General features: G+C 42.7%; 2 protein-coding genes across 4 annotated transcripts; one reads left to right on the top strand and one right to left on the bottom strand.

Moving 5' to 3' along the window:
- Positions 1 to 383: 383 nt before the first annotated feature.
- LOC118222794 (estrogen-related receptor gamma-like) lies at positions 384 to 15,109 on the bottom strand. 3 transcript variants are annotated; one of them, XM_035408649.1, is made up of 8 exons: positions 14,944 to 15,109; positions 10,057 to 10,150; positions 3,809 to 4,192; positions 3,319 to 3,435; positions 2,915 to 3,031; positions 1,743 to 1,910; positions 1,271 to 1,540; positions 384 to 637 (listed from the first exon to the last, which is right to left on the bottom strand). In XM_035408649.1, exons 3-8 carry the CDS (start codon positions 4,185 to 4,187, stop codon positions 384 to 386), a joined length of 1,305 nt encoding a protein of 434 aa, XP_035264540.1. In that variant the 5' UTR covers positions 4,188 to 4,192; positions 10,057 to 10,150; positions 14,944 to 15,109. The 3 variants fall into 3 exon arrangements, with proteins under 3 accessions (XP_035264540.1, XP_035264538.1, XP_035264539.1); XM_035408647.1 differs by lacking the exon at positions 14,944 to 15,109 and adding an exon at positions 13,589 to 14,117; XM_035408648.1 differs by lacking the exon at positions 14,944 to 15,109 and adding an exon at positions 10,593 to 11,720.
- Positions 15,110 to 18,321: 3,212 nt separating this feature from the next.
- On the top strand, positions 18,322 to 24,834 carry tgfb5 (transforming growth factor, beta 5). Its single transcript, XM_035408442.1, has 7 exons — positions 18,322 to 20,385; positions 20,954 to 21,117; positions 21,238 to 21,370; positions 21,889 to 21,999; positions 22,299 to 22,476; positions 22,843 to 22,996; positions 24,648 to 24,834. Exons 1-7 carry the CDS (start codon positions 20,013 to 20,015, stop codon positions 24,804 to 24,806), a joined length of 1,272 nt encoding a protein of 423 aa, XP_035264333.1. The 5' UTR covers positions 18,322 to 20,012; the 3' UTR covers positions 24,807 to 24,834.
- Positions 24,835 to 25,090: the final 256 nt, after the last annotated feature.

Below are 25,090 nucleotides of genomic sequence, written 5' to 3'. Positions count from 1 at the left end.
CAGAATAGGAACGTGCTTCTTTTTTAATACGGACAGGTTCAATATCTCGAACCGCACAATCCAAAGATGAAGTACCCACGTCCCCATCTTGTCTTGCAGCCCTCTGCTCTGTTCACTGAATGCGCAGACATCCTCTCTCTGCTCTCATTTCCTGTGCCGAGTGCAATCATCCTGCTTCTCACCCCACATCTCCAGTTTCTCTCCATAAGAAGTGTGGAAATAATTTGGTTCCATCCTAATCGCCATCATCTCTGAGTATCTGTATCTCACCCAGACCTCATTTCCCAAAAGCACAAAAGCGCTACCTCTCTCTCCCACAGCCCAAACCGACGCGCCCGCCCTCCCCCGTCCCCCACTTTGCTTCGTCTCCCCCCCCCCCCTCCCTAAGGCGAGTCCATCATGGCCTCCAGCATCTCCAGGAAGAGCTTGTGCATGGGCACGCCTCCGCGAGTCTTGATGCTGTAGAAGGTGGAGAGGGCGCGGGCGGCCGTCTGCCGGAGGAGGGGCAGGGTGAGGAGCAGCTGCCCCGCCCGCTGGGGGTCCTCTGGCCGCCGCTGGCCCTCCAGCTCCAGCAGGGCCTGGTGCAGGATGTCCCGCAGCTTCTGGACCGCCTCCACGTCCTCGATGTAGACCGAATCTGGGGAAGAGGAGGGGGGGTCAAGAGGTCAGACGCCGGAGAACAAGGGAAAACCCCAGAGAAAAGGTATTTTACGGGACGCCATCTTGAGTCGGGCATTTACTCATTATTTCTGTGGGGTACAAGTTTCGCTCTTTCATGTACCGCTGAAGCAGAGTAATGTAACCGGGATGTGGATGTGCCGGCTCAGGAGCCGCACACGAGGATGGCGGCTGGCGTTTGTCCCGGTTCCTGCGGCGTGATGCGCGCCAGTCCCCATAGCCGAGATGCCATTCCACCCCATAAAACCAAATCTGTCCCCGTAAAGTTGAGCGCCAGGCACACCATGAAACCGATTATATTGGCTTTTTACGTGGCTGGGAAGTGAGCCCACAGCGTTCCGGATAATTAGCATTCATGCCGACGTGAATGCTAAAAACCTCTCTGACCGGAAAAACGCCCCAGTTACCTGAAATTCACTATTTTAAAACGTACATTTGCATAACCAAAAACTCTCGTTCAGGACAACCATTTATGAAGCGTCAAAGGCCAAATATGGACCAAAGATGATTGATTAGGGTCAACAGATGAGGCTGTGGATGAGTTATTGTGAGCTGTAGATGTCAGGTGGCAGAACCGTGGCCGATCAGTCACCTGAGTTGGTGAGAGCGATGGCCTTGAGCATGACGAACTCCTCGCGGTCCAGCTGCAGTGCCCGGTACCGTCGGGCCAGCTGGCTGACGGCGGCGCTGAGCTCGGTCAGCCCCGCCAGGCGGGCCAGCTCCTCGTCCAGGACGAAGTCCTCGGCGAAGACGATTTCGTCCTCGCAGCCCAGCGAGCGGAAGGCCACGCCCAGCACCAGGACCTCCAGCCACACCGACTGCAGGACGGACATCTGGTCTGCCAGGGACAGGGAGAGGAAGCCTGCGGGACGAAGGGGGGAGGCGAGGGAGGGAGGGGGGGGGGTCAGTACTGACCAACTGCCGTGCTTCATAAAGCGTAATTAAGCACTATGCCTTCTCGTTCCCCCCCCCCCGCCACCCCTCCAGTGCCTCTTCCCATCACTCCCTCCTCCTCTACGCAGCGCTTCCAGTCTCCTTTCCGCCCCGTGGCCTGGCCTGCTCACCGGGGATGTGCTTGGCCCAGCCGATGATGACGACGAGCTCGCGGTCGGCCAGGTCGCAGAGCGTGGTGAGGGTGCGCAGGGCGGTGTCCGGCTGCAGGGGGTCCGGCATGGCGAACAGCTTCTCCGGCTCGGCCACCAGCAGGTGGGACACGATGACGTTGGAGGAGCCTGAGCAGCAAGACCATTAAGTAAAACAGGCCATATTATATATTACAGACATTTAGCAGAGCTTATCCAGAGTGACATACACAACATTTTATATAGCATTGTATCCATTTATACAGCTGGATATATACTGAAGTAATGCAGGTTAAGTACCTTGATCAAGGGTACAACGGCAGTGTCCAACCTGGGAACTGAACCTGCGACCTTTAGGTTACAAGTCCAGCTCCTTACCCATTACATATACTACACTGCCACCCGCCGGCAGCTGGACTGGTATTCATGGCACTGTGGATTACTGGTAAAATAAACCCTGGCTACATTTGCTTGAAAAGTTAAAGTTTCTTAGCCATCTAGGACGTAGCTCCAGGCTATATCCGGGTAAAACCTGAGCTGTATTGGGGTTAAACCTTTCTGTTTATGTCAAAACATCTCTCGACCTAGATCTCCACCCCTCTAGATGTCTAGATTCTGACTTTTTCTCTCTGGGATGGTTGAGGATCTGTCTCATACCTTTCAACAAACAGATCCCGTTTGCAGTGAACCACAGGGAAATACATCAGTATAACATTTAACAAAATAAAATATGCGAACTGGATGAGGCGAATTTGTTTACATCGAATCTCACACTTAAAATAACTTTCGATGTAGCAGTGCATGCGAGTAAATAACAAAATACGTTTAAAAACTTTCAAATAAATAAAACTTCAAAGACTCTTTTAGCTGACATACATCTTTAAATGTAAAAAAAAAGAAAAAAAAAAAGAAAACAAAATTCATAAACGTAACCACAGACGAAATATCAAACAGCTGTGGTGTGGCTGTCAGCCTGACCTTAGACTTGCCCTTGAAGAAAAACGACACCGGCGTATCAGTTTCAGCCAGCCATGTCGCTTTACGCCGCTGCATCCTGCGTCCAGTTAAAGGATCTGTTGACTTGCAGCTAACCGCGTAGCCGCTAACCACTGTCCCCCCCCCAAAAAGTCACACCGGGACGCTTGGGTCCTCACCTCTCTCGCCCTCTTTCTTCTGCGGCGCAGAAGGGGGGTTCTGGTACGTGGCGTTCTCCATCTCCGGCCGCCGTTTGTACTTCTGTCTCCCGCCCCTCACGCGGTCCAGACGCACCCCTGTGGGCGAAACGGAAAAGGGCCCGTGTGACAAGATCCCCCAAACAGAGGATTGTGAGCCGTATCGCGGGTCTTTTGGGTACACGGGCATACAATGAAGACTTGCCAATAGCACCTACAGCTGCAGAACTCAATAGCGATTACAAGGCTACGGATAGGAGCGTGCTCAGTGAATCTTTTTTGCGGTGAAATGCAAGGATGTAGACTGCAGTCGTGCTGAAAACGTGGCTCGTTTAAGGCGGCACAGTACTGAATGAAACTGAGCTGAGTACAGCGCTGGCCCTCACCCTCCTTCAGCATGCCCACTTTGAGGCACTTGGTGAAGCGGCAGGCCTGGCAGGCCTTCCTGCGTCTCTTGGTGATCTCGCACTCGTTGGAGGCTGGGCAGCTGTACTCTATGTTACCTGAGAGAGAGAGAGAAGTGACATTGTCAATGACAGAGAGTCAAAAGGCCGGTTATTGTTCAGCTTTCCTCTGCTACACTGTTTCCGGATCCTGCTACAAGTCATTACGCAGTGTCTCTTGACCTCCTGACGCTACTTAAAAACGATTAGGGGACTGCAGTCATTGAATCTAACGACAGTTGCCCACCTCCATCAATGGAAGACAGACAAATACGCACACACACGCAGACGGACACTCACTTTCACACATATGCAGCCACAGTGGCACACACTCACACACGCACACACACACAGACAAACAAATGCACACAGACACATACACTCACATATAGAACACACTCACACACACACAGGGATCAGTGGCGCTGCTCACCCTGGATGGTCCTCTTGAAGAAGGCCTTGCAGGCCTCGCAGGAGGCCACGCCGTAGTGGTACCCGGACGCCACGTCCCCGCAGACCAGGCACAGCCGCTTGGGGAGCGTGCTCAGTGCGTACTTGCACCGCCCGCCCCCGCTGCCCGTCGAGCCCTCCTCCACACCGTCCACGCCCTCGTCCTTGAAGTGGCAGCGCAGTGGCGGGGTGTAAAGGGGCGGAGAATAGCGTCCGGCGCCCCCGCCGCTGTTCCCCCCGCCGCCGCTCTGGGAGGAGTCCGAGGACGCCCCCCCGGGGCTGGCCAGACCCCCGCCGCCCCCCTCCGGGCTGCTGGGCTCGGCCTTGATGTGCAGGTCAGAGCGCCGGTCCCTGGAGGACATGGTCACTGCAAAGGGAGGTGAAAGATGGTGGGAGTGGGGAGGGAGTGGAGGATGGAGGCCAGATAGAAGAAAAACAGAGGTATCCTGATAAGGCTTCAGGACGCCGGGTTTCAACGGGACATTCAAACAGCCCACATGCCCAAAGAGCGGCTTACTATTACTACAGACGCGCAATATGGAAATTCTGGGGCCGATATCCATAACCAATATTTGACTGCCCCTAACAGTACCTCACCGTTGCTAACAATGTTTTCCACATTCATGGCAAAGTAGATGTGCCACATCAGACTTTTTCACTTAAGTCACAGCATCAGCAGTGCATCAAATATGCTGCCTCTATGGAACATTTATGATGTATGTTGTGTCATCATATCAGCCATAGTATTGGCTTATATTATTGGACAATACTGACACAACTCTGATATTACCATGCATGCCTAATTATTAATGTGAACACGGAACAAAGTTAAGACAGCAGAGAGGCAGCAACCTGCTTGTCATTTCAGACAACCTGACCGGGTCAGAGTAAAGAAGGCCAGCTTAGCGTGTGGCCGCCTGCCCTGGACTGTGGGTCAGGGGGTGACAAGGCTGCCGGCACCTCCCTCAAGCAGAGCGATCAGGGAAGACTGAGGGAACGATAAACTCAGTGCGATTCTGCTCTTCATTTTCACTACTACTGAAACCTCCTTTGTTTTATTTTTTTCTACCTCCCATCCTTTTGCAAAGCAGACTAAGTGACTGCACTGCAGAGCACTTCACAGTCTCTCTCCCAGCTGTGAAGCCAAAGCAGTCCCTGTGAACGGCCCTGTCCTGCACATGCTGTGAAGCCACGGGGATATCCAGGAGCAGGTGAAAACTAACTGGAAACACCTTTGGATACTATGACGAACGTCCACTTTCAACAGGAAATGTTAAATTTCCCTGAAAGGTCTGTGACTTTTAAAAATGCTAACATCAGAGATCATGAGATCTGCTGAAAACATTCTGAAAACATTAAAACATTATTATTATATTGTAGCCTTTATAAAAACAACAGACGTATAACCGCACAGCTCTCTAGGGAATCGTTAACTGTAGTTGAAATTCTCCCCATAGGAAAAATTCTGTTTAGTTAGCCTACACATGGCAGCTCATATAGCTCAAGCCTAATTAAATAAATGCTTATTGAACTTAATGCAGCACATCCTTAGCTGCTTACTGCTCTCCTGAAAGTGGGGTTTTCAGGAAACAGAGTGGCTTTGACTCCTGGTGATTCCCTAAGGATCAGTATCTGGCATTAGCAAAGATGAAAAACAGCCGTTACATCAAAATCGGTATGGCTGGTTTGCAAACTGCCCAGCACTGTCAGCAAATAACCTGACCTGCTGAAAAGACATTTTTCCTATTAAACTACAATAGGAAAATTGCAAGAGCCAAAAGAACAATAATGACAAAGATAAAAAATGTTTACATGTGCAGTTTGTCACAAAATATAGTTCAATAATGTTGGGGGGTAAAAGGACATTTATATAAAAATAGGAATCAAAACACAGCCAATGAGCAGTGACCTAGTCTACAGTACAATTATTCATCCATACACAGAAAATGCAGTATGTTCTGATAGCGAGGCAAATTTAAAGCTGATAGCTCAATCTCATTAAGTAAGGAACCAAAAGCCCCAGTCTGACTTTCTACCTATTGCCTGTTCATGTCTGTCATCAGCTCGCTGCAATTCACCATTCAGCACTTCAGGCATTGAGTGATTTTTAAGCTCTAATCTGCCCACCAAAACCATCTAAACCATAATTAACAAGATCCTCCAATGATTCCAAAATGTCAATCTGTAAGTACATATTTCACATGAGTGGAATACAAAATGAGCACGCAGATGAGCTTAAATACCATGATCGGGGGGCACATTTGCACACCTGGTCAATGTCAACTTCACAAAACAGGAAAACCAATATACTCTGAATGGCATTACCTCACATAAGTAGCTTGGCTGGTTAACCTTGTGCACTGCCAGAATGGGCTAAAATACAGTTTAATGGAGGAATGCTGAATGCAGCTTTCATGAGAGCGGATTACAAACGGAGGAGGAGGAGAGGAAGTGGGGAGGGAGTTAAGCATAGGGCTCTAACCTCCGCGACTGAGAAGATAATCCCCATGCACCCACCACCCACACCGGATTAGGATCATTAATCCAGGAGCAAATGGGCTACCTGACAATCCTTTAATTAAACAATCGTCCGGCATCTGGACACTGTCTGGCACGGCATGGCAGGGCAAGGCCTTCCAAGAGGTGGTCTTCCAGTTTCTGTTCATTATAATTAGTCCTGGACCAGAGACCCAAGAACCCCCACCTTCTAGAATTGTGGAAGATGCTGCTTTTTTTATTCTACCACGGCAATTAGGTCAAATTGCTGAATTAAGTTTTAAAATGCTATGAACACATTTTTCGTTCATCAACAACCAATTGAAAGATCCTGTAATTCCCTGTGCAAACATGTGCAAAATTAGCAGTCAATGGTCTGCAAGAAAGCAAGAGATTACTGTGGCATTTGGGTCGTTTGTAGCACTTGCTTCTCCATTCAGGAAGGCTTACCCTGTCTGCTAGTGGCCTGATGAGCACAACCTCTGCCTTACAGAAAATTCTTTCTCGGTCGAATCAAGATTGGCTTTTTTGCTCATCATGGAGCAATACACCGTAGCAAACATTCTGTGCTTTGGCTGTATTTGCGTGTAATGGCAGTAATTATCACAAATTGCATGGACATGCACCTGTTGAACGAAATAGCCTTCTGGGCCTGCACGTATGCACACAGCATCCTTGACTGTGAGGAGACTGAATTGCGTGTTAAGGCACAGTATGAAAGCAAGATGTTGGTAACCTTTCAGCTGATCCTACCACAAAATTTGTCCCATCATTCTTTCCCCACTTCCACACCTCCCTAAACAAGAGCCAAAGAACACTAGATTTCAAAATCATCCCTTCCCTTCATCAACCAAATCACTCAAGCGTCATGCCTCAGCAAAAATACTGCTCCAACACAGTCTCTCAAATGAAAGAACATATACAACATCTAAACGTAGATACTACAACAAAGATCTTCTGTGACCTTGACCTGACACTAGATAAGCTTTTGTTGCAAAGAGGGATGGCATGTATCAGGTTTCATCGCAATCCATGTGTAACTGCCCAAACTACAGACTGTAAATCGTAAAACCGATAAGGAGCTTTTGTCAACTTGACCTTAAAGGTTGACCTGGAAATGATTAGAGTTTTTAGGGAAACAACATTTGTGTCCGATTTATTCAAAATCCAAGCATAACTGGCCATGTCTGGTACCAGGAACAACTTATTCAGTAGAACCACAGAAACATGTAAATAAAGATGTAAAGGGTCAGGAATTCTGTACATTTTGCATTGTTTTTTCTACCACTAAACAACATTCAGTCCTTTAATCCAGGGCTGGGTCAATGCAGACACTGGACAGTGATCTCTGACCTTGTCACAGCTTGACCTTTGTTCATGGAATTTTAATTTTTGAACTGAACAGAGGATTTCCAAATGGTGAGCTCTAAAATGGATCCAATTCCAGGTTTCAACAAAGATCACATTTATTATCCCAATAAGCAATTACAACAATACCAACCCCAAGATTAATGTAACAAACTCTACTTTAAGGAAAAACAGGCATTAAATGTATGGTATATCTATTTTATGTATACAGATCCTGCCAACCCGTTCAAAATGGAATTAAATCATATCAATACCGACAATGTATTTCGGTCAGCTAACATGAAATAGGCAGCACTATTCAATTGTTTTAAGTTTTGTATATTATGCAAGAAGCACAAATTAATTAATTAGCAAAGTTTGTCTTGGCATGATACATACAATCTCTTTGACACTGAATACACAGTTTTCGCACATTGATGACAATGTTATGATTTACCTTTGGTCCACTCTCATTTCCTTCTCCCCCTTTGCTTCCTGCCTTGCTGTTCACCGCTAATGTTGCAATGTGTGTCAGGGTACTGTCCGTCTTACTGCTGTCCAGCCACTTACACATACATTTTCTTATCTCCTTACATAACCAATCAACTTTTCTGTTCTCTACCATTCTGAATACAAATCAAAATCACCGTCCCCCCCAACCCCAATTCTTTGTTCAAGTCAAGTTACACCAAGGACATCATGCATAAAAATCATCTGATTTCAATTTGACAGTTGAGACCCTTTTCCAGACAGAAAGCAGACCATTAATGATCATAACTGCTTAAAAATGAAGCCATTCGTTAGCTTCCTCAATAAGCCATTATGGAAATGCTTTTACAATTTTCCCATACACCTCAGCTGAAAGGTAGTGCCTGCAGACTTGTATTAGTTTCCACAAATGAGGCCAGCTTGCCGAATATTAAAATAGAAAACTATTGCTAACCATTTATTAAGCATTATGGAAATAGTTTTATGCCAGTAATTCACAGACTGTATAAACTGAACAGAACGGACTGTATTAGGTAAATATAGTGGTGGTTATAATTTAAAAGTGTGCCGACAGCCTGGATTTATTTTATTTCTCCATGCCTGCACCTTGTGCCCAGCAATGCTAAAATAAAGGCACAGGAAGCAGCCAGAACACTGTGTACCAGGAAAGAACTTCACATTGCTTTTGGACAGGTGTCTACTATTCCATCATTTGATTTACAGGCTTTTATGTGGAAATATAATAATAATAATTATAATAGTAATAAACAGTCATCTAGACTGAATGGTTGTGCAGTATATGACCTCTGGCCTTCACATGGATATATAGTAAAAATGACTTATCATCTTATCAATCAAATACTCTTCCTGGGCCCAGTTAAATCTTCTCAAATGCTCAGCAATTACCATGAGCCATTCATAATTTGGTCTGTGTGTGTCATATTATTGATGCCAAGCTATAACTTTCACCAGTGTTTCACAGAGACTAAGCACGGCATATTCCAAAATAATGCTGCCCATGTTTTCCTGCGTTCACTCAAGTAGCTTCACCCAGTGGTTCTCGACAGAATCTCACCTTAATGTGTGATGAGTGTATGCAGTCTTGACAAGGCCTATCAGAAAATTGATGTGATGCAGGCCTGAAGTGCATGTGTGCTTGTGGTATTGTACTGAAATGCTTTCAATTTCAAGAAATCTCCAGCAATTTATCATCATATAGCATTTGCACATTCATGTAATGATCAGTGCTGTTTGTGCATAATAAGACTGTTAGAAATAGGAATCACAGATCAAGAAGCTCCATAAAACATTTAAAGTATTAATGTGAGAATGTATTTCGCTACCAGAAAAGGACAAATTAAAAACACATTAGTTGCCACTTTTGAGCACAGAATACAAAATTCAAAGCATTTATATACACTATATATATATAGATTTTTCTCTAAATGCCAACAAAAGATCAAAAGAGATCAGACGTCAAGATGAAGAAGCACAAGGCAAAGTTACCTGAATGAACATAGGACAGTGAGAAAAACAAGCAATACTTCAATCACTGCTTTCAAATATGGCTCATTTAGATTCTATGAAACACTGGTGTAAATTTAGTTGCAACTTTTTAAGGTGCATCATTTCAATACAAATAATTTGGCACACATTTTTTAAAATTGTGTTTTGACAGATGTATAGAACATATGTTTTGTGTTTGTGAGGAACTTTTTTTAGGCTGAAAACATTTTTGTTGTGATAACAAATACAGGCCATAAAAGGTGAGCTACCGTAAAACGCCTCTGAGAATAAATGTGCTGTAACAGAACAGAGAGACAGACTAACAAAGTGAAACAGATCTTCAGCCAACACATTTAAAAATCCTGCATAAATCCAAAGATGCAAAGTCTGTACCTGTGTGTTTCGGTGTCTCCCACTAGGCTTGTTATTTCTTTCTTTCTTAAAACTTCTCCTCACAGTCTTCCGGCACGGTTCTCCATCAGGAAACCTGGCACACATAATTTGATGCATAAGAACGATGGTTTCAGGTTTACAGTGAAGGGGGAAAACACACACACACACACAAATGAGATCACCTGAAAAGAGACAATGATAGAAAGGTCAGAGAGAAAGACTGCCCGCCTCTAGCTTCAGCCCTATCTATACATATGAGAAATCCCTAATCTACAACCCAGTCAATGTAATCTCACTCAGCGCAATCTCAACACAAACACTCCAACAAACACACACCCACAAACGTTACAGGACAGGCTCTAATCATCGACTAGAAAAATAAATAAAAATTGCACTTCTTAAGAATATGTAAAAATACAGCATATATACGTACAATGTAAAATACAGTACAGACAAGCAGGCGAACAAATGCCGACACGCACAAAAAGGCAGACTCGATCACAAACACGAGGCCAGATATTTTAAGCAGGGCTCACAGGCAATCACTATGGAACCAAAGCTGCAGAACGTTTCATGTGGGCATTTTATTCCAGCTCTCCGAATGGTCACGCAGTTAAATCCCCATGTCTTTACTTTCCTTCCTTAGTGGCATTTAATGCCTCCATGGAGTACAGTCACGTTTCTCCTTGTCCGACAGTTTCTTCCTTTATCTCAAATGACACCATTTGCTAAAAAGTGCTGACGGAAGGGAAACAAATTATTCCTCTAGTTCTTTGTCTTTCCCACAAACAACGCGACCAGCTTATCTGTCTCTCTTGCTCTCTCCCTCTCACACACACACACACAACACAAGCACATGCACACATTCACATGCTCTCTCTGCATGAGTGACGCCTTCCAAAGGTCAAAGTCAAAAGAGAGCTTGAAGGGCGAACACACACAGCGGCTACAATACCCCTCCCCTTTGTCTGAGTGTATCGTGCTTCGTCCCACTTCCCCCCGCAAACCCTGCGAATGACTTGCAGCTGCATGACTGCACAAAGAATGACCACACTAACTAGGCTCCAATCAAACAATCATTTACAAAGTAGGCGACCGTGATGAGGACAGAAGACAGGAGGATGATGAATGATAGAAAAGAGATTAAAAATCAATAACAAAATTAAATGAAATATGAGAGTATGAATGGATAGAATACGGATGCAAAAAAAGGAAAGTACTAATAAAATACTGCATTTCATAAAGCACAGCCGCATATATTAGACTGAAACAAATAAGAATGTTAAATTAATTTAAACAAAAAGATTAAATCAAGTCTGTACGCAAGTATATATCCATACAAGTCATGTTTCCAACTTGTTTCAAGATTTGTATTCAGTAAGCTGAATACAAAGGTGGCCATTGTTTTCCTACCTCCTGCCGGGGTCTGAAAGAGGTAATGTTTGAGTTCAAAATAATGGCTGAATCTCTTGTTTATTTACGTTTATATTTATCTGTTGTTATCTGCCCAGTGGCTTTTTCAGTGTACACACTGGAGGGTGGGAAAAAGTTAACCAAAAAAGACAACAGCGATCATACAATATGACATATGCAATTAAGTACTCACTGAAGAATAAAAACTCAAATTTTACTTGAATTTGTTACACCTAATTTGTCTCAACTTTAAAAAATGTATTTTCATTTGATTAAACTTAAAAAAAAAATTCAGTGGATAAAATCTAAAGTATCGGTGTAACAAATTTAAAATCAAATTTTTGATTTATCCAATGACTCACTTTTTTCCAGTGTAAAAGACAGCTACATATTGGAGCAGAAAAACAAGAAAAAGAACTTGTGTATCACTTCAACTTCTTCATTCTTCACAGGAAATCATGCATGTATTTTAATTCCCTGTGACTATTACAAATCTCTGTGTGTGTATAGGCATTGGTGGTATGGAAATTTAGGACTCAGAGTTAACTAGATCCTATAAAGCACATACTATTCTCATTTCTGATTTTTTGTTTAATGTATTTGAAGGCTAGGGCCTAAAACATACCATATAATGCAGAATAAATATAATCTAAAACACAAAAACTCACGTTCTGGTTTCATTCTTGTGTGACCTTTTTACCTCATTTTAAGGTTAGCTCCAAACCTGGATTCCAGCACCTTAAAAGGGAAACTGCATCCATACAATGCAGACTGACTATGCTTGCTGGATATTAAGTGGCCAAACAAATGAACTCTGACCTGTTCTAAAGGCTAATAGCAAAACTGGATTACAACTTCTTAGTGGTAGGTTTCCCAATCGTGGACTTCAAAGGCAGCAGTCAAGCGGGTTTCCAACTTCACTGCGAATCACCGAAGACTGTATCTTGAACTTGTTCAATTTCAGTACAATTTGAATACATATTTAAATAGCGTGACATTCTAAATAAGGATTTCTTTAAAAAAAGATTATTACAGCAAACACTATAAGAAATTATTCTATTGCTGGCATTCTAAGATATATTTGTAACACAGGTGTGGCAGATTATTAGGGTATGTGCCAATACGATTATGACAAAAGCAAATTTATGAACGAGTATTAACAGTGCACTCACGTATAAATAGGGAGGAGTATAGTCAATGCACGTGACGTAAGCTAAATTACCAACTGTGATAATTACACTCACTAATCATATCTATCATACTATAGCAAAATGCAAGGCACATCCTTTCAAGATAATCTCTAATATCCGCACATTGATATGGTTAACGTGTGGTTATTCTTGAACCGGACAAACACTCGAGGACAAATAGCCTGCAATATGCAGATTAAAAAGAACATGCATATGGATATGCATGAGAGCTCTACGTTGTAGCCAGCACACCATTACCTCACTCTATAACTTCACAAAGTAGTGGCAACGTTAGTGATCAGTACCGGGATGCACCGAAATTCGACAGGTTTGCAAACAGGTAGCGGATAGAAATGCAAGCAGTTAATGTACAGTAATTAAGCTAACCCGACAGTTCTTATATATCTTTAGGCTATGTTAATCTAGCTGGTATCTAGTTATGGAACTCTCTGTCTATATGGCTAGGTAGCACTGGCAATCTAGCTACCCAAAACATGAGCAGGCTACTATAGTTAAACTTACCGAGTGGTACATTAACGTTTAGCTATCGCTAGTGTAGCTAACGTTGTGTATGCTAGCTTGATTTAACACAAACGTCACATTCTAGTTAGCACTGCATGCGTTCGCATTAGAAGACAAGGGGCATGCAAGTTTTTTTTCAGACCGTACATTAAACTAACCTACAGTTAACCGTGGCGAACATGTCCTTGATGTAACACTATAACAGCACTGTGCACGTTAGCTAGTTACTCAATTATTGCTAGCCTATACATCAACCTTGAGCTCGATCCCCCTCCGCCTTCCTATCTCGTTCTCTCTCCCTGACACACACACATCCACGTTAAGTATAGTGAAGTTAACTTAATCTAGCCACCAACAGAGCACACGCCAACATGATCTAGCATTACACTTCGTTTTTCCACACTTACCAGTCTTTGCAGAATCATCTCCGTCCGAGACGAAGAGCCCAGGAGTCTTGGCTTCAGACCTTTTAACGCTCACCGTCACCAAGGCAAGACTAGTAGCCACCCAATGCTATGTTCACTCAGTGTAGCGCTAGCCAGCTAAGTTACCAACAACGCCGCTCTTCGGGTTTGTCAAGCGAGTCATTGTAACGTTGGCGTTACGCGTTTGAGAGACATAGTAATGAAGAATGTTACCAGTACTTAGCAAGCTAATTTACCACATAGGCTAGCTATGTTGCTTGAAAATAACTGAATTACTACTGATAATAGCGACGAGGCACATGCAAATCTAAAACGTAACAATCCATTCGAGCAAATGCAACGTTTAAAAATCCTAATTTCCAGACATGGTAAGTATATATCTTTCTCTGTCTGACTCAAAAGCTCGTATAGCATTTCTCGTCTTCCGTTATAAGCACTACAGTTCAAACCAGATAGCTACATCCCCGGCTGCTCTTTCCCCTCCCTCTTGTTTTGCGTCTACAGGTTCTCTGTTACGTACGAACGCCTCCTCCCGACCAACTTTCTCCCTCTCAAAGCCGCCATAGTGGGGGAAAAACTTGCCGGGTGGTTTAGGACACAGGCGCTGCATAGATCCATTAGGCTAATTGTTTCAGTATGAGGATTTGCCGATCTAATGATCACTCCATGCACTCAATCAGATATTCCCGGTGACGTAATCGTCAAAGAAACTGCACTTCGCCTGCTCTGAACTGGTTGGTCTCCGTGAATCCAGTCAGAATATTTAATTCAGCGTTCTGCTCAGACATACATGCTGAAATTAATACACTGTTGTAGTTGCATTCTATTGTATGATGTGTGTTATTAGGTTACTGCTCTCTATCTCGCATATGTAGGCTAATGAAATACATAGCCTATAACAATTCTGCAGCTTGGTAATACCAAATATTGCAGTTAAATGCAGCTTCAATTGTAATATTGCCCGCTGTAGCAAAGAAATTACATTATTCGCCTGTTGTAAGTCCTATATACATGCAATTTAAAATAAACGAATAAATGTGCACAACGGGATATTAAATGAGTTCTCACAATACACTGCACCGCTACGAAATAATGTTTGAAATTTAATTTAGAATGAACAAGGAGATACCGTTAGGCGTAGCCTACGTTTTACTCCATATCCCAGTACTTTCTCAACGTTGGTAGGCCTATGCTTGTTCCTTTAGCGTTCCGTACATGCATACAAATGAATTCGCAACGAGCACCGTGTTTGAGATGTTCAAGCCAATAAAAATACGAACAATTAAAGAAAACAAATTTTGGATCTTTAAATTGCTTTGAGAAGCAGGCTACGTTACCTGATATTTTCATGCACATTTCTGTCCCCAACCAACCACCTGTCTCCCGCTTGTCCTTTTATATCTCCACAGCTATGTTGGGGCAGTTGTAGGATGCACCACTGTAAATCATACTCTACTTTAGATGGCTTGGAAAATGTAGTGTCTTGCAGTACTCTCGATGCATTCATTCTCATGACACTGGGCAATGTCACCGAGGGTAGTAAGTGAATCAATACGAGGAAGGTCATCTTAACCGAGGATGTAAACCCTAACAGTTTCAGAGCTGCCTAGAAACGTAGGGCAGTTTCATATTTGTTTATTTGTTGATGTTACGGAACTAGCCCCCATTCGAATATGGCTGAGATAACAGCTGTAAGAAAAAAACAAAAGGAAAAATAGACAATATTGGCAATAGGCTACGTATGCTTTTGGACCACTAAGACTCAGCTTTCGTTCTGAAGAAATTGACAGATATACCACATATTCCACCCGGCTATAATTTGACTGCAAGTGTCAATAATTTCGATTCCACTTTGAACAATAATTAACGAGGGTGTTTTAGATGTGAAAGCAGGCAAAGTAAAGCGGGGAGGGGAAGATGCGATCTGCCGTCAATCGATGTAGTAGCCTATAGGAAGCTTCCGCGGAGCACTCGGCTAAACGAGTGCGATGTCATTGAGAGTCCTTGATTCAAGGTCACGCCGAAGCCGCAGTGCACGCAACTAGTCCGCGTTGCATTGCACGTTGTTCGCCACACAACAGCTATAGAAGAGATTAAACAAAAACGACAAGCTTAGTAAAATGGCCGAGTGTTTTTACGCATGCCATGTCATTAACGCTGCCATTATTTTAATGTAGGCTATATAAAATCTCTCTCTCTCTTTCTCTCTCTCTCTCTCTCTCACACACACACACACAGATAACTATAATTTGGTAATCTCCCATCAATGTGATTTCTCTGAATTTGTTCACTGCTTGCTTGCAGGTGTAAATGGTTTTACAACCGAGTCATTAAATAGCGTTTAGGCATTTTTCAATCAGGAGGGTAAAGATCACTTTTACTGGTGAAAATAAACCTTCTACTAAAGTACAGTACTAAAAAATGTATACAAAATTTGCAGTCATTGGCCCATTACTTATATTGCTGCTTCAAAATATGAGGCTGTTTGCACTGGGAAGGTTAAGGCTTGTTTCTGTGTGAGAGAGATTCTGGACTGCTGTGTGCTCACACCCTTAATACTGTTGTGGACAACACAAGGTCATACTCTGACATTCAGAGATACTGAAACTAACACCACTAGTGCGGTGAAGTGCAATAATCAGTTAGGCTAAATCTTTCTAGCTCTCTCTTCACATAGAGCCAAAAGTGTAGGATATGTCATAGACAAAGGAATCATTTAAACTTAAATTTCTTATTTAAAACTGGGAGTGAGGGTATGTATTTAGATACAACGTGTGTCTAGAACTTGAAAGTAGCATGCAGTACCGAGAGCACAAAACATTTTTGCAGCTTTATGGCAGGTTTTGCAGTATAAGGTTTTTTAAGCTTGTGATTTGCTTAGGGTCAACAACAATGCTGTGCATTTCTTTTTTATAACCCCAGACCACAATTTGTAGCTGCATTGAAGCTCCAAATCCCACATAACCATTTTAAAAGAAGTGATGAGAGTGTAGGTACAGGATTGGACCAGTGTTACATTACTGGTGCATTTGTCTTTTGTTCACTCACGCACACAAATATAAATCTAGAATAGAATTTAATTTGCCGCCTTGTTTCCCTCATTCATTACATATTTTAGCAAAACCATACAGAAATGTTCAGAAACAGAAAATGACTGCCTTGTATTGTAACATGGAAAACTATAATAGCAAATAGCATTCTTAACATTTGAGTTCTGGTCAGCAGTTCAACGTATGAATTCAGTAATTAAATGGATTAGTAGTTTGTAGATATAAGTGCACTTTCGGGGGCTACCGCCTACATTTTGCATGGCAGTGCTTCTACTCCCTCTCGTGGGCATTCTGTTGTACGACTTGGGGGAGATATGCGCAAATCTGGCGTCAGTGACGTCAGTAGCTATAATCTGTCCTCGAGCACAAGGTCACAGTCTCGCCCAATTTGGGACGTACATATACATATTTCAGTAAAATAACCAACTAGCGAACCAGTTATGCCGATAAAAATGAAAATGAATGAATAAGTAAATAAATGAATAAACACATAAATCGATAGATATGTAAATACAATACTCATAACCATCATAACAATACATTAATAATGTACGAAAACATATAAAAGTACATCATAATAGCGTTAGTCTTGTAATTGTAAATTTCTTAAATATGAATAGCGCACACTATTTTAATGTAAATATAAATATAACGTGGCGTACACAGCAAATACTGTAGCCTTCTACATAATGGATACGGAGCAAAATTATTTGGGCGTTATGCAGTAGTTTAAAAAAAAACCTACAAAACGGTTTCACCAGTTTGCACGCAAAATGAAAAATGATCAATAATGATTCTCGACACAGAAATCCAAAGTTGTACTTATTTCCAAATTTATGTCTGTGCGCTTGCGGGCGGGCTCGTACTTGTGTTAAAAACTGAACGCAGTGAGATGACGTGGCGTCCCTGTCTATATTTAGATTAAATTAACTCCAAAGGAAAAAAGGGGAAAGAAAAAAATCGTAGTTATTTATAACCAAGAAAGAAAAAAATTGCAATACCACAACTAACCACCAGGTGTAATGCATTTAATATTTATGCACTTCTGAAAGGCACAAATTGTCTGCAAATGGTCGTATTCGAGTTAAAACAAGAAAAATTATTTAACTTGAACTGTCGTAATACTTTCATAATTATTTGGCAAAACAATCCGTGCCCTGAAGTCTTTCTGGGGGGGGGGGGGGACCGCGTCTCCTTTTCACGTCCAAACTCTTTCGCCCTCTCCCTAGTACTTAAAGCAACACTTTAATTTTTGTGCAATTACAGCATTGCAACCGAAACCATAATAATGTTATAATGGGAAAGGGAGAGAGAACTGCAATAAACCCTCTTTGAAAGATTAACGATCCAGTAGTTCTGAACTGTAATTAGCAATGACACTATAAAGAGAGAGAACAGGAGAATAGGGTGGAGGAAACTGGCAAGGGAAAATTATTAAGAGTTGTATGAAAGTATGGGATTTAAAAGGCTAGAATGAACATGTTACAGAGAGAGACGGTATGAACAAATTAACAAAACAAAATAAAGGCAGGTAAACAATTACTCAGTCAAGGTCATATACTCTGGGACTTAAAGTGTTTATGTTTTTAACGATGCATGTCAGTCATGTTGCACAATAATTAATATTTAGTATACTGACCTATGTACTGACTATGTATCTGCATATGTGTGTTCACACATGCACGCACGCATACACACACACACACACACTCCCTTTCATCTTATGGAATGTGTACTGACCATGTGCTAGGTGTTTAAATACATTTTCTAAAGTGGAAGGGGTGGAGAAATCCATTTTTGTGCGAGACATACTGAAAAGTCTTCAGGAGCGTATTAGGGTTGTGATATATAAATCTATTTGCCAGGTGATAGACTGACTGACTGACTGACTGACTGACTGACTGACAGATAGATAGATAGATAGATAGATAGATAGATAGATATTTTACCATCTAAATAATCAGACTATATATAATATGAGCAATGAGAGAGAGGGGGGACGGAGCGAAGATTATCTGTGTTATTTGAATATTTGAAAGATGGATACACCCACACACTCGACACAGTAACTCTCTCTCTCTCTCTCTCTCTCTCTCGCTCCCTCGCTACCACTTTTCAAGCTACTGCAAACCGTGTGCTCACGCGGATCTGGAACTCTTTTCCCTTGAAATCTGAACGATGACAAAATTAAAATATTACTGATTTCTGCTTGGACGCGGCTTCACTGTGGCGAAAAGGCCTGATGAGAAAGAGAGGATTTTTTTCATATTTTAATTCATCTACCTACGGGGATTGTATTCAACCTCAATTGAATAAAAATCGTCCGCTTTTTGTTCCTTTCTTCCTGCAAATCTCAGAAGCATTTTCCCCCGCGGTAAAGTCCTTTCTCTGCACAGTTGAGTATTTCTTTTGTTTTAAGTTTCTGTGTGTAGCCTATACTGTCATATACCGCTACCACCAGCTTCTTTAACTGCTAATAATAATATCGTAAAACCTAAAGTTACTTTTTAAATGCTTCACAGGCACATATTATGTAACTTCATTGTATAGTTCGGCGTCTAATTGAAGGAAAACGGAGCGTAACTTCCGTCATTGAAATGTTTCTCGCTAAACGCTACATCAAATAGAATTTATGGAAAAAATAATTATGCATTCTGTAGCGACGATTGGGCCCTTTGTTATAAATCTCCTGTATATGCTACAGTAAAAAAAAAAATTAGATAAAAACATCTATGCAATTTAATCATTTTCCTTTGTTTTAACGTGTGCGCGGAATGGTGTTGGCAAGCTGGTACCTCAAACCCGTTGTTCTTACAGTAACGGTATGTATGTAACAGGGTAGATTTATGTCACATAGGAGCTTTACTTTCCGAGTTAATGATCATTCTGAGTGTTATACAAACCGACTTTAATCTTAATAATGATACAACATATAAAAATTGACAAACTATATTTAAAACACATGAACTTTTTGCAAGTGCATCATAACTAATATATGCTGTGTGGACTTTTAAAAAACCAGAACACAACATAAGTCTTAAACACGTTTAAAATAAGTGCATAAAAGTAGGTTTTCAATGTAGTAGCCTAATTCCCCGATCTTGCGGAGCCTATCGGTAGTTAAGTGACTCAATTACACAATTACTCACAATTACAACAAAACTTCTCAGATTTAGTAGGCTGAATAAGCCCTAAATACCTCTGGGGAAACTGAGTGAGGAGGCTGGGTAGTACGTCGGGTCGAGCCAGACAATAGTGTTTTTATTGTATTTTTCCCCCTTCTTATGATTTTGTCTTACTACTTAGTCACACAGCCAATCAAACTGTAATTACAAAATTTAATAAGTAAAAGGAAAATGGTCGCGTCAAAACCTCAGAGAATGTGGTTCACGCACCTGGCCGTGCTCCTGCTCGAGCTGCTTGGCACCGTACAAGGTTTTTCCACGTGCCAGTCTTTCGACTTGGACGATTACAAGTCTAAGCGAATTGAGGCTGTGAGGGGACAGATTCTCAGTAAACTGCGCATTCGGGGGGTACCCGAACCCGACAAGAGCCCGCCACCCGAAGATGTGCCCCTGGAGGTAATGCTGCTCTATAACAGCACCCGGGAGTTATTGAAGGAGCGCGCGCAGCAGGCCGAATCAGCCTGCGAACGTGAAAGCAGCGAGGAGGATTACTATGCTAAGGAAGTACAGCGTGTGGACTTGCAGCCACCTAGGATTGATACGAGTGAGTCAAATTCATAAGCCGAATGCATTGTATTTTATTTAAGATTTTTCCTACAATGTAGACTACTTATTAGAAAGACTGTCCAGGGAGCATTCAACAGCATGGTGGAAACAGAATCTGCTGCTTTTCCCTTTGTTCCCTTGAGGTTCAAACAAGTCATATTTAAATAAACCGACTGTTATGGTTATGTTATGTTGTTATGTTATGGTTGAGATTGGCAGCTTTGGATAAAAACGTCTGCCAAAGAAATGGAATGTAAATGTTATGCAGCTTGGAAACACACCTCCAAAAATTGTACAGTAATTGTCCTGGCCCTCAAAAAGTGAAATATTTTATGTGTTAGCATGAAGGAGGAAGAAAATCCCTTTCGAATTAAAGATAGCAATGAATGCTCCCACCACCATCACCTTTGCTTATTGCCAATGTTGAGCATATTTGCAGTAATGTATAGATTAGTAGAACACCTCATTTGATTCATTTTCTTTTAGCTAAGCGTCACTAAATCTTGATTTGTTTCAGTGAGATAGTGTATTTCATTCTCAATTTGTGCCACCTCTCTCATATACAGATGTGATCAACAGTGGCCCCCCTAGCCCATATTTTCGGATATTGAGGTTTGATGTCACTCAGGTGGAGAGGAACTCTAGTACGCTTGTCAAGGCAGAGTTCAGGATCTACCGTGTACCAAACCCTGGTGCCAATGCTTTAGAACAAAGGATAGAGATATACCAGGTACAGAACTTACATTCATGCACAAAACAACTTTTCTCCCCCCTGTATTTCACCATTGACTAAGCAGAGTGTCTTGATGTAAATAGCGTTTGTGTCATTGCCTCTGTCTCCCTTTGCAAGCTTTTGAAGTCCCGTGATGCAGCGGCCCCTTCACAACGCTACATTGACTCCCGCACCGTACGTCCACGTGCCAAGGGGTCATGGCTGTCCGTCGATATCACTGACACTGTCAAGGAATGGCTGACTCACAGAGGTGAGGAACTGAGACTTCGGGGCTAAGTCAGCTTTTCTAGTTATGGGGACAATGGTCAGACATTTCTGCTCTGCTTCTGTGCAAAATCACAATGCATTCATTTAAATTATGTTGTGTGATAATCAGTGATGAACACGTAACATTTACTTACAAGATTTTTTTTCAGACACCATTTTTTTTGCAGGCACCCTTACCCAGACTGACTGAGAAAGCTTTTACATTACATCATGCCCATTCATACAGCCGCATATTTAGCTCCGGCAATGCAAGTGATTTTTTCAGCAGCCCCGCGACTGCACCACACTCCTCTCCCCAATCGCAACAATGTTCTGCCTTATTTTTTCTTTTTTCAACCTCCCATCTTATCCCTTTCTTTTTCTATGAACCCTCCAACCCACCCTCCCACCCACGCAGAAGCACACTACGTACCTCACACACACACATGCTCAAACACACCTCTCTTTAACTCCCTCCCTTTCTTTGCAGTTTCCCTCGTTCACGCGCTCTCTCTTCCTTAGATAGGAACCTGGGGCTGAAGCTAAGTGTCCACTGTCCGTGCTGCACCTTTGTCCCTTCCACCAACAACATTGTGCCCAACAAGAGCGAGGAACTGGATGCCCGCTTTGCAGGTTGGTGTGTGGTCAGTGTAGAGGTCCTTGTGACCCCCTACGAGAGTTGAAAAGTTGTTACAGTGCTTTGTGTGAGGCCTAGGTCACGTGGTCATTTTAAAATTCCATTTGTCACATGAAGATTGTGTGTTCTGTGTGGGTGTCACAGTGCAATGCACTTGCCTGATGGCCTCGCTAATACTGGGGAAATGGAGATAATGGTGGGGGTCATATTCAAGTTTGAAACGGTTGAATACTGTGGTAATGCGATGGGGCGTAACCCCTGTGTAACTGGCGTATTCCGGTTCACTCCCTAACAGGTATTGACGATGATTTAATCAAGCAGTTAAAGAAACCAGGGGCTGTCAAAGGTCAGATAGAGTTCAGCACCAAGACACCGCACCTTATTCTCACTCTGCTGCCAAGTGACAGGCTGGAGAACCCTGGCAAGAAGAACCGCAAGAAGAGAGCAGCAGCTGACAACCCCACTTGCTCCCGGTACAATTATTTTACTGCGTGTACATGATGCATATTCTGTTACTAATCAGCGTTAAAAAGTATTTTCACCAGAATACCCTGAAGCTTATCTTAAAACCTGCCGCATGACAACACCAGTGTATGTAGTTCACCCTTTAAGGTGTATGATCACAAATATATGACTAGAATGTTCTTAATTGAATGTTCTAATGCAGATGTAACAATCACTACTGGTAACGGAAAGCAGTGGAGTTCTAGAATACTGACTTTGAATTTTGAAGAAAAAAAACATTTAAAAAATCCTACTCTTCACAGGGTTAAGGGATATCTCTGTATGCTTTTATACGGGCTGGCAAGTGTGTCTCTGTGACTGTCTCTTCCATTTAGAAATGCTGATCAGAGTTGCTGTCTCCGATCCTTGTACATTGACTTCCGACGTGACCTGAACTGGAAGTGGATTCATGAGCCCAAGGGCTACAAGGCTAATTTCTGTGCTGGAACCTGCCCCTACTTGTGGAGTGCAGACAATCATTACAACATGGTTAGTAATTCCCCGTTCATGCCGAAACGTTGTGCTGGATTGGGTCTGAGGACAGAATAATAGGAAGGGGCTTACTTAGGTGGAATTTGGCGTTGAAATATGTATAGCCTATAATTACATTTCATAATGTTATTCATGGCAGAGACAAAAAGTAGGAGCCCTTCTAATAACAAAACAAAGACATGTATATTTTTTGTGTGCCATCATCAAGTTGGCCTGATATTCTTTTGCATGTGCATTTAAGTTAATGCACATTTAAAGGCTTCGTCTTTTACATCAATGTGGGATCTCTGTCTTGAATTTTTTTATTATTCAATTTCCCCATGCCCGCAGGATATTCATTCAACTGAATTTTATACACATGGCTGGATGGCTGCAGGCATTGTTTTCACAGCAAATGGTGCTCTGTTTCCCCCACTCCCAGCATTTATACTGTCGCAGTCCCTATTTTTTCTAAATTTACCAAGTGAACTATGCAGAAAAGAGGCGAGCAGGAATTCTTGTCTGTTTATTTTTTAACAGAACAAGACATAGCATTACATGTGCCAGTAGCACTCGTAAATGATGGACAGCTGAACAACCAAATAAACACTGGCTAGCTCTCGGTATAGAATTGGTATAGCAGCAATGCATTTAACTGATATGGTATCCCTCTGGCAGCTGAATCCTCATCTATTGTGCTTCTGTCTGTGTGCTTTAACTAAAGTAGTCCTTTGGCTTATTTAACTAGTAGTTTTGCCTGTTTGTCAGCAGACTGGTGCTTTGATGACCTTGGCCTCTTCCGGTTCTGTTTTAATTCTGTTTTTTATATCTGCTTGATTTAGGTTTAGGCACCGTAAATCTTTGAGCTAGACGACTCACTTTTTTTTTTATCACTCCCATGTTATTATCTTGTGTTTTTTATGAGGCCTTGCATAGAGTGCACTGTCTCTTCCTTCAGGTCAGTGAATCACTAGAGCAAGGGCATTAACCTCCATCTGGATTTGTGCTTTAGCTTTTCGAGTATATATATTTTTTAGAAATATAAACATAAAAGTTTCACTTATGGTTACTGCACAGTTATGGTAATTGTGAATTAGAGGTTTATTAGCATCCACTGACCAAACCTCAATGATAATGAGAACACTCAGTTGTCACTGCATTTCAAAAGTCTTTGTACATTTACTGGCAGAGCATGAAAGCATTCCTTCTCCTTTTATGTCTGTAACCGTGTTCGCCAGAGACATATTTATTTATTATTTTTTAAGAACCACATTCATAAGTTGATTTCAGTTGATCTCCAAATTACCAGCCGGGTATTCTTTTGATGACTGGTCCTAGTAATGTTTTGTAAAAATGATATAGATTTTTTACCCTTTTAAGAAAGAAGCAGTCTTCCATTTTCCATTGGGTTAGATGCATTTTGCAAATTAGGTGGTCCATCATATTTGAACTCTCACACACAGCCAGAGACTAATCAATCACATGCTATTTGAACGCCAGCCAGTAACCGCCATTCTGAGATGAAACGACAGTCGGTGAAAGATGCAGCCCACATGTGGATGCGGCCACTGCCTGTCACAATGACTCTAAAGCCCGCACTCCATAACTTTGTTTTTATAGATGGCCCCTTTTCACGGCCCGCCTCTCCCTCTTGCGCTGTCTCCCGCAGATCTTGCCCCTTTACAACAAACTGAACCCCGAGGCGTCCGCCTCCCCGTGCTGCGTTCCCCAGGAGCTGGAGCCCCTCACCATCGTCTACTTCATGGGTCGCACTCCCCGCGTCGAGCAGCTATCCAACATGGTGGTCAAGTCCTGCAAGTGCCGCTGACGCAGGGCACAGCGGGCCCCGGGAGGAGGGGGGGCGTGTGCGGTGGCGGTGGCGGGTGGCAGGTGAAGGGAAGATGGTGAGGCTGAGGTGGGGGCGGTACTGAATGAGGTGAACGTCAGGGAAAGGATGGGGAGGCGGTGTTCCAGCATGCTGCGGTGCTAAGCTGACGTTGCGGCAGAAGCTAGAGTAGCACCGCCGCAACGTGAATCAAAAGGTTCTGCTGACAGATGGAGTGGGGAAGAGAGGGAATGTGGAGTTTCGGCTGGGAGGCATTCATTTGAGGA

The sequence above is a fragment of the Anguilla anguilla genome, chromosome 3, assembly GCF_013347855.1.
Source record: "Anguilla anguilla isolate fAngAng1 chromosome 3, fAngAng1.pri, whole genome shotgun sequence".
NCBI lineage: Eukaryota > Metazoa > Chordata > Actinopteri > Anguilliformes > Anguillidae > Anguilla > Anguilla anguilla.
The sequence above is the reverse complement of the archived record's forward strand: the minus strand, read 5'-3'. Positions and strand labels throughout refer to the sequence as shown.

Coding starts and splice junctions, on each gene's coding strand:
- LOC118222794 (XM_035408649.1), bottom strand. CDS start 4,187: ATGTCCTCCAGGGACCGGCGCTCTGACCTGCACATCAAGGCCGAGCCC. Junction 1,911..2,914: donor GAAGAAAGAGGGCGAGAGAG/GTGAGGACCCAA, acceptor CTTGCTGCTCAG/GCTCCTCCAACGTCATCGTG. Junction 638..1,270: donor CATCGCTCTCACCAACTCAG/GTGACTGATCGG, acceptor CCTCTTCCCCAG/ATTCGGTCTACATCGAGGAC.
- tgfb5 (XM_035408442.1), top strand. CDS start 20,013: ATGGTCGCGTCAAAACCTCAGAGAATGTGGTTCACGCACCTGGCCGTG. Junction 22,000..22,298: donor ACTGGATGCCCGCTTTGCAG/GTTGGTGTGTGG, acceptor ACTCCCTAACAG/GTATTGACGATGATTTAATC. Junction 22,997..24,647: donor CAGACAATCATTACAACATG/GTTAGTAATTCC, acceptor TGTCTCCCGCAG/ATCTTGCCCCTTTACAACAA.